This window comes from Gavialis gangeticus, unplaced genomic scaffold (genome assembly GCF_001723915.1).
Source record: "Gavialis gangeticus isolate Ggan-Ray unplaced genomic scaffold, GavGan_comp1, whole genome shotgun sequence".
Classification (NCBI taxonomy): domain Eukaryota; kingdom Metazoa; phylum Chordata; order Crocodylia; family Gavialidae; genus Gavialis; species Gavialis gangeticus.
This window is the reverse complement of record NW_017728996.1, coordinates 8,690,059-8,699,679: the sequence shown is the minus strand read 5'-3', so window position 1 is coordinate 8,699,679 and position 9,621 is coordinate 8,690,059. Positions and strand designations below refer to the sequence as shown.

General features: G+C 44.6%; 1 protein-coding gene across 1 annotated transcript in view; it reads right to left on the bottom strand.

The window, feature by feature from the left end:
- Nucleotides 1–9,621, bottom strand: part of CERS3 (ceramide synthase 3) — a 91,157-nt gene that overhangs the window by 30,999 nt on the left and 50,537 nt on the right. The window contains exon 10 of the mRNA XM_019504003.1: nt 9,078–9,234. Within this exon, the coding sequence (XP_019359548.1) occupies nt 9,078–9,234 (157 nt within the window). The remainder of the gene's footprint in view (nt 1–9,077; nt 9,235–9,621) is intronic.

Here is a 9,621-nt window from a genome sequence, read left to right as displayed (position 1 = left end):
GTCAGGCTGATGGGCCTATCGTTAGCCGGATCCACTTTCCTCCCTTTCTTGAAGATTGGCACCACATTGGCCTTCTTCCAGGCTTCAGGCACTTCACCAGAGCCCCAGGAGCTCTCAAAGATCGGTGCCAGGGGCTGGGCTATGATGCTTGCCAGCTCCTTGAGTACCCTGGGGTGTAGATTGTCAGGGCCGGCTGACTTGAAGGTATCCAGCCTCTCAAGGTGTTCCTTCACGAGGTCAGCATTGATGGAGGGCAGGGGAACTCCCTCACCTGGACCTCCCTGTCCAGTAGTGGGCATGGGCGTCCCATGGGACTGAAGTAAGACCGACGCAAAGTACATTTAATAGGTTGGCTTTTTCCTGGGTGTCAGTTGTCAGTTGCCCTGTCTGGTTTAGCAGGGGTCCAATGTTGCCCTTGCTTTTCCTCCGGCTCCCCACATATCTGAAAAATATGAGGAGCAAGCCTTCCAGGTGTTGCTAAAGTGCTTTCCTCTACTTCAGCCCATAGGCAGGGCAGACACCCCTCCCCACCCTTTACATCCATGCTATGGGGTTACACAAATATCAGTGTATTGGTTAAAAATAGAAAACCCTCACTCCCCCCACCCCGCAACTAACTGACCAAGTCACCATGGTACTAGAAGTGTGCAAAGCGGACAAAAAATACAGAAGGCAAAGTGCAAGCACTGTTCGGGGTGGAGTTATCCTAGCAAGTGTTTCACAACCCTTATTTCAACTCTGACGTATTGGTTTAACTGAAGCCATGCCCAGACACTCTTACACATTCCCAATGCGATCACTCCCACTGTTCCCATGGGATTTTTGGCTGGGTGAAGCATAAGCAAGCACCGAGAAAGGGTATGGCTCAAGATGCTCCAGCTTCAAATAGCAGAGACAAATATAACCTCCCACTGTTTCAGGACATCAAGGGAACACTGCAAATGTGGCAGTAGTGCAATTTAGTCATGGGAGTCATATGGTAGGTTTTAAAGGCCAACTTCCATATGCAAGATACAGCTCTGAAAACCCCTGGCACACCTATTAGCACAGTATGCTTTACGTGCCAACAAGGACCAAGGGTAAGGGTGGCCACTGTGAACCCCAGTCTGAATTAAGCTCTTTGCAAGGTTCGAACACAACACTTTGGAAATAAAGGGAGCGACAAGGGGCTTGAAACCCATTTTTCTATTACATTAAGGACCTGATCTGCAGTCCATTGAAGAAAATGGAAAGGCTCCCTTTGTCTTCTGCTCTGAGGGGCTTTGTATAAGGCCTTTTAAAGCCAGCTGAGTCACCTGGATTCCTTACCCAGGGTCTGCAAGCAATGTGTTTTGTTCAAGCTTTAAAGCACTATTGTCTCAAGACCCAAACACACTGTGCAATGGTTTTAAAATATACTTTACATCTTAATTTGCCATAACAACGTGGCTGTAAGTTGCTGTCACTCGCTCTCTCTTTCTGACCCTGGAAATAAAATGTTTAATCTCCCCAGGACTTTCCAGAAGAGATATTTTAAGTCAATGCATATGTACATACTTCTCCATATGTTTTTATAATTTGCCCAAAATATTCTCATATGTGCAGACATGATGACTAGACATGTTTCAGTGGTGCTTGAAACCTGATATAAGTGGGTAATTTAACCATGTAATTTGGACAGTATTACAGAAACACACTCTGCTTCCTAGCAACAAGTCCTTGGCCATCAAGAAGGCAGGCAGCAGCTCCTCATTTCAATTCCCTGACCTAACTTAAAAAGAAATAGTGCTGGATAAAGAAGGGATTTTTCCCCACGCAGAAGTGACCCAAGATGGATGGTTATGGGGCTACCCTTCAGGCTTTTATTCAGGTGAGGAGTCCTTTCCATGCTCAAATAGTGGCACAGCAGCCAAGTGAGAAAGGGGCCCGATCCAATTTTATCTTATTTAGATACCTAATGTTTTCCTAAAACAGAAATAAAGTGTGCAAGAAATGCAACTGTTCTGCTCAATTCAGTTCTCACCCACAGGAATAAGAGATACGAGATATGAACCAGACCCTGCTTTGGTCTGGCTGCAGCAGAACAGCTGTAAGCATTGCTGAACTGGCCTCTGGGGATTCCTCCTCCCCTGAGGGTCCTGGGGTGATGTAGACCAGCTACTGGGGCTTCTAGTGCTCACTGGGCCACCATCTCAGAGGGCTTGCTGGGACCACAGGACTTGGCATCAGTCTCTATACACCTGTCTGAGCAAAAGAAGTATGGCTCAGTGGTTAGGGCACTTGCTGGAGACTCAGAAGACCTGGTGCGGGTTCCCTTCCCCACACCAGGCTTCACAAATGCCCCTTGGCAAATCACTTAGTCTCTCCATTGTTCATGTTCCTATTTGTAAAAGCACTACTCTCAGAGTGTCACGAGGACAAGGTATATATAAAGCGGTAAGCTCTTCAGATACTATGGTATGGGCAGGGGGGGCACAAGGACCTAAGACAAGTAGAATCATAGAAAATGAGGGTTGGGAGGGACCTCAGGAGGTCATCCAGTCCTCAAAGCAGGATGAGCCCCAACTAAATCATCCCACCCAAAGCTTTGTCTAGCCAGGTCTTAAAAACTGCCAAGGATGGAGATTCTACAACCTCTCTGGGTAACCTGTTCCAGTGTTTTACTACCCTCCTAGTTGAGAAAGTTTTTCCTAATATCTAACTTAAACTTCCTTTGCTGCAACTTGAGACCATTGCTCCTTGTTCTGTCATCTGCCACCCTAGTCCAGCTCCATCTTCTTTGGAACCACCCTTCAGATAGTTGAAGGTTTGCTATTAAATCCCCCCTCAGTCTTCTCTTCTCCAAACTGATTTATTTAGTCAGTCTTGCTAAGTCATGTCCCCCAGCCCCTTTCTCACTCCCAACCATTTTTTGTTGTACTCTGCTGGACTCTCTCCAATTTGTCCACATCCTTTCTGTAGTGGGGGGCCCAAAACTGGACACAGGACTCCAGATGTGGCCTCACCAGTGCTGAAGAGAGGGGAAGAATCGTTTCCGTTGATCTTTGGGCAACACACCTATGAATGCAGCCCAGGATGCCATTAGCCTTCTCTGCAACAAGGACACGCCGCTGGTTCATATTCAACTTATTGTCCACTGCAACCTCCAGGTCCTTTTCTGCAGAGCTGCTGCCCAGCCAGTTGGTCTCCAGCCAGTACCAGTGAATGGGATTGTTCTGTCCTAAGTGCAGGACTTTGCACTTGTCTTTACCAAACTTCCTGGGATTTCTTTTGGTCCAGTCCTCTGATTTGTCAAGGTCTCTCTGAATCCTAGCCCAACTTCCAGCATATCTACTACTCCCCCTCTCCCCCAGGTTGGTGTCATCTGCAGACTTGCGGAGGGTGCACTCTGTGTCATCTTCCAGGCAGATTCTTTGCTCCTTGGAGGTGGTGGCAGGTTAGCTACTAGAAAATTTTCAATGCTGTTCCACTGACTCATGGCACAGGACCTGCAAAACAACTGCCTCACAACCCGGCTGTGCTGAGCACTTTGGCAGCTGATGCGGCTCCGTGTCGTTAAACAATATCAATGTCTTCCTCCCAATTCAAAAGTGACTTTGTTTTTTCATTCAAAGCAGTGAACTGTTGTTTCAAGAAAAAATGTCAAAAATGGGCTGTTTTCTGAATGAATTCCCTTAGTCCTGGGCTCAGGAACAAAACCTAAAATGAGGGCAACCGTTTTCTGGTATTCCACTGAAGCAGCAACTGCTATTTGCATGGAGTATGTGTGTAATAAATACATTGGTATAAAAATGCTGTCTTGAAAGCACCATTCTTTTAAAATCCAGCTTTACAGCTTTGGACGTGCAGGCTGACTTCACAGCCAAGTTCGCCACCGCTATGGAAAACAGGCTCCACATACAAGCCAGCTGAAGTCATCCATGCTGAAAAGGACCAGGACTGCTGCTGCTGCTACCACTGGAAAAATGGAATTGGAAACAACTTTTTCACAGCGCCGTATAAGGAATCACACGTCCATGCTGAGAATGCAAGCTTGATGCCTTTCCATTTCTTACTGATGATTAACTCAAGGTCACTTTTATCTTGGACTAAGCCAGTTCTGTCCCCTACAAAGACATACTTCCTGGAAAGCCTGGGGGACTGCACTATGTACTATATGGATACCTGCACTGCCATTGTGGTTTCTGAGCATGTGGTTGTAGCGCACTCATGGCACCAGTCAGGAAAGATGGGGAACTGTTTACCCAGCTGACGAAAGAGGAGGAGAAAACAGCTGGGTGAAAAAAGGCACAGAGCACTATTATTTCAACCCCTGCATATAACAAACACTGAACATTCAGGGCTGTATGGTGGTAAACTCAACTCTGCATTTGTTACAGCCCATGTTTAGCTATCTATAAACACATTTTGTGCAGAATCCCCTTCCAGAGATCTACAAGTTTGTGATTTGCAAGGAATTTGTTTTCTGCATCTTTCTGTATTAAACATTTGCTTCTATTTATACTCCTTGTTTTGCTGACTAATGCCAAGATCTACCTCCTTTGCAGACTTCAAAGCAGACTCCAAATTTCACAAGCTCCTTATGCTCTATTTATTAATTCCTCTAGCTACGAAGACATTTAACCAAGTAACATATTGTTATCATTATCTGTGTGCACGCATCTGTATCCTATATAAAGAAGAGAAAACAGGACAGAGTGGGGCTTTCCGCATTAGGGTCGTTGGTCCACTCGTACAGAAACGACCACTCCAATCTGTTTACGTATTTCAATCCTGCTGGTTGAAATGCTGTATTTTCCTCACTTGTTTTCGATCCATTTTTAAAAAATTGAGCTCATCTCCCCCCAAATGCAGTTCAACTGACATCTCACCATACTGGATCAGCATTCTCAGACGAGAGGAAAGAGTGACGAAGGAGCCCTACCCATAACCGAGGCTTTGTCCACACTTACCTGCCTCTGGTGGCAGAAGCTGCAGCAGTAGATAGGAGCTACCACCAGGAAGCTGTGGGAGGAACGTCTCCAAGTACCTTCTGCTTCCCAGGGGGCTGCAGCAGGCTCCTTACTCCATTGGTGGGGGGCGAGTAATTTTGCTGACGGAAGTAGGTTTCTTCTGGTGCAGAGGAGCTTTGGGGGCGGGGGCCGTCTGAATAGCATTGCTGGCAGAACTGGATCAGAGATTAGGCTGCACAAGCAAGCTAGCATGCTAAGAACCATGAACTTAAACAAACCTCAGAAAAGTACTGCCCTCTCTCAGACTCTCCTCTTACTAAGAGTCACACAAACCAAAGGCAAGGCATCACTCAGTACAGAACCAGCAATCACTGCTTGGTAAGAGAGATCAGGAGAAACCAAGTGGTTTTCAAACCCAACCAGGAACGACTGCCCAGCTAGTGAGACGGAGGAGCCACTAAAAGTGAAAGATACTCAGGTTTTCAAAACAAGAAAAAAAATATGTGAAAAAATGTTATTAAAATTCCCTCCAACCTTGCTCTTGCTAAAAACTATGAAGGAAAACTAAACATCAATGTAGGAGGAGGGAGAGAGAAACCAGAAACAGACCCAGTCTGTGGGCCACTTGCCATCATTTAGTGCCATATGACACATGGCATAGAAGCGTATGGTAAAGACCTGCCACGAGCAGACAACTTTGGATCCTCTGTCCTGCCAATGAACTGAATCAATTATGGGATCTCTTAGCAATCCCTTTACATCAGTTAACTGGTGACCTCAGAGCAGACCGATCTGGCATACGGGAGCAAGTCTAGTGACTACATACTGTTCTTGTTCAATATTGCAAGATACAGAACTAGAGGAATACGAAACTAAACTGGAATTTAATTAGCTACAGCACGAAGACACTGGCTCTTTGTAGGAAATGTTTGTGCTGGTTTGTTATGGAGAGTTCTCCATATGCCAGACCAAAACGATAGATGTGATATCTATGAATGTAGCTGGATGTCAGGACAGGATACATGCCTATTTATCAGCAATGAGAAGTTTGTAGGGAAGGTATTTTATTCTTCCCTTGTTTACATAATGCCAATATCCAGAATAGCTATTGGAGCCTGACTCAAAACAGAAATCTTTCCATCAAAGTCAGTGGGCAGAGGATCTGGTCATTATAGAAAAGATGGGGTTCACGCCAAAGGAAAACCAATGTTGTGTGTACCAAGGTTTTGGCTAGCAATTTCTGGGGTGTAAGTTGTCATAACTGTCAATTTTTATTCTCAGACAAATAATAACAAGATAAAATGGAATGAGGTATTCCCATTCTCCTAAAATAATCTGCACCATTAACAGCTTGAGAGAACGTAACTCACTGGCCCTTTCAGTTTCCTAGTTTCGATCCTGAGAAGAAACGGTGTTTTCAAGACCGCAGCATGAGCTCCCTCTAAACTTCCAGCATGTTAAAGGCAGTTTCTGTAAATTACCAGGTCAAATACCACAGGAGCCGTCCTTTGAAGTCCTTTTTGCAAAGTGCTGATTTTGCTCCCCTTAATTAAGCTACTCTGAATACATTGCACCCTTTATAACAGTCCACCTGGAAATACTGCTGCATAAGGCATTTAAAAAGAAGTTGGCTATTAACAAAGAAGTCTCTGCAGTTGTTTCAGACAGGAATCTCCCATATGTAGGTGGGGTAGCTCATAATTTTATATGGCTCACTGGACTCGTGCTGGTCATCTGCCTAGAGGTGACCTTCATTCACTGTGAACTCTAGAACGAAACTCCAAGACAGATGTAATGTCCAAAGGGTTTCAATGCACTATACAACTACAAACTTAGTCACAGGTAAGAATAAAATGTGGGTTTTGAATTGGGAGAGGCCCAAGGGAACATCGACTACAGAAGGCTTCAGTATTTCATTTCAGAAGTGTACAAATCAATGAACTGCAGCGTTCAATCGTTACCATTACACACTCATTCTGTGGCTCTGGAGCTGAAATATATTAGTAGGAGAATATACGTTATTGGTTTAGCTGTCTCTCTCTCTCTCTCTCAAGGAAGGATATTGAAGTAGAGGTGCACTGGTATAATGGTTGCATATCGGATCTGCCCCGGTAAAAGGAAAATTAACATTATTGGCAACTGACTTTTTTTTGGCCAGTGTAGCTGATAATGTCATCAATAAATGCCAGGTGCATTGGTGACAGGGAGCTGCTCTCCACGCTGCCAGGCTGCATTCCTGTAAATCAACTATTGGATTGGTATTAGCTGATATGGCTGGTTAATAAATGGCCATTGGTATCGGCCAAGAAAATCTGTATCGGTGCACCCCTAATATTAAAAACTGCAAGTAGAGAAAGAGGAAATGTCTGAGGAAACAGCAGAACTTGTTTACCATCACGAGCAGTTCAACTGTTATGATTATGTTCTTTCTCACTAGCTTTCTTATCTCTTGGTATCACCTTTAAGGATTTGATTCATTAAATCACAAAATATTAGGGTTGGAAGGGCCCTCAGGAGGTCATCTAGTCCAACCTCCTGTTCAAAGTGGGACCATCCCCAACTAGATTGTCCCAGCCAAGGCTTTGTCTAGCCATGTCTTAAAAACCTCCAAGGATGGACAGTCCACCACCTCTCTGGGTAACCTGTTTCAGTGCTTTACTGCCCACCTTGAGAGAGTTTTTCCTAATATCTAACTTCAACTCCCCTTGTTGCAGCTTGAGACCATTGCTTCTTGCTCTGTCATCTGCTACCACTGAATGCAGTCTGGCTCCGTCCTCTGTGGAACCCCCCTTCAGGTAGTTGAAGACTGCTATTAAATCCTCAGTCTTCTTCGCCAGACTGAATAAGCCCAGGTCCCTTAGCCTTTCCTCAGAAGTCATGTGCCCCAGCCCCCAAACCATTTTTTTTTACCCTTTGCTGGACTCCAATCTGTCCACATCCTTTCTGTAGTGGAGAGCCCAACACTGAACACAATACTCCAGATGTGGCCTCACCCATGCTGAAGAGGAGACTAACAGCATACTGGGCTGCATTAGTAGGAGTGTTGCCCAAAGATCAACAGAAGTGATTAGTTTTCTCTGCAACAAGGGCACACTGTTTGCTCATATTCAGCTTATTGTCCACTGTATCCCCAGCTCCTTTTCTGCAGAGCTGCTGCTTAGCCAGTGGGCTTTCAGCCAATACCAGTGCATGAGATTGCTTTGTCCTAAGTGCATAACTGTGTACTTGTCCTTACCAAACTCCATGAGATTTGTTTTGGTCCAATCCTCCAGTTTGTCGAGGTCTCTCCGAATGCTAGCACTTACCTCTACTCCTCCCAGCTTGGTGTCATCCGCAAACTTCCTGAGGGTGCACACCATCCTGTCTTCCAGATTGTTAATGAAGATATTGAACAAAACCTGCCCTAGGACCAACCACTGGGGCACTCCACTTGACACCAGCTGCCAACTAGACATTAACCCAGATTTGAGCCTGATGACACTACCAGTTTTCTATCCACCTTACAGTCCATTCATCCAGCCTGTATTTCCTCAGCTTGCTTGCAAGAATGTTATGGGAGACTGTATCAAAGCCTTACTAAAGTCAAAGTATATAACATCCTGTGCTCTCCTGGCATCCACAGAGCCAGTCATTTTGTCATAGAAGGCAATCAGGTTGGTCAGGAATGACTGCCCTTATTGAGTCCAGGCTGACTGGTCCTAATCACCTTCTTTCCCATTCCTCACCTTTCCTCTCAGTCTTTGCAGTACCATCCCACTCCACTTTGTAGGCCAAGTGACAATTGTTTCCTAGGTGTCCAACATTCACTAAACTGCACCGTAAGGTCCAATATTCACTAAGCTGTGCTAAGGTGCAGCTTAGTTGCCATTATTACAGCAGAATAAGCCACTAGTTTCCCCAAGAGCACAGTACTGGATTATCCCAAATTCTTATTAAAATCTGGCCATAATATTACAGTGAGAGCTTGTGGGTGCACAGGACAATTGAAAACCTTCAGGTTTTTGGTGGGTTTTCTTCTTTTCGTTTTTGGTACCAAACAAGTGTGGCCCTAAGAGTTCAAGGAAAATGTAAGGATCAAAGTGTAAATTTGTCAAAGATGCAGTTTTTGGATTTTCACACGTTTTGGCATATACCAAAATTACTTACCTCTACGAAAATGAATTTTTTCAATACATCGAGAATTAAGTTGCCCCAGTAAAGATGTAGGCCCTGCAGGGCCAGTAGCTGTCCATTGATGAGGAAATATGCTAGGACTGGAGTTGTGGAGTAATAAAGGGGCAGAATGAGTGTACCATGCAGGATCCTGAAAAACAAATAGCATTGCTATGAAAGAGGAACCCACTCCAAGTACCAGCTGTTCTATTTATAATTTTTCATTCTCAGTCAGTTAGCTAAATCACCTGGCTATTTCCTGAACATACACAAAAAAACCTCTGAAGAGACTAGGAATTTCATCAACAGATCTCAGCTCTACTGAAATATGCATCTTGCTATTAAAAGACAGTTTAGAAGCCAAGGAATTTTAGCTTTGAATGAAAATGGTTTGAAAAGGTTTAGAAATGTTCTATTATTTCCGTATGTGGGGTTTCGTATAGTAGGGTTGTTATAGCCTCATGCCAAAAGCTTGTCTAAAAATCTTTCCCAACTATACAATTAGTCCAAACAAGAGCTTCTAGTATGCCTCAAATGC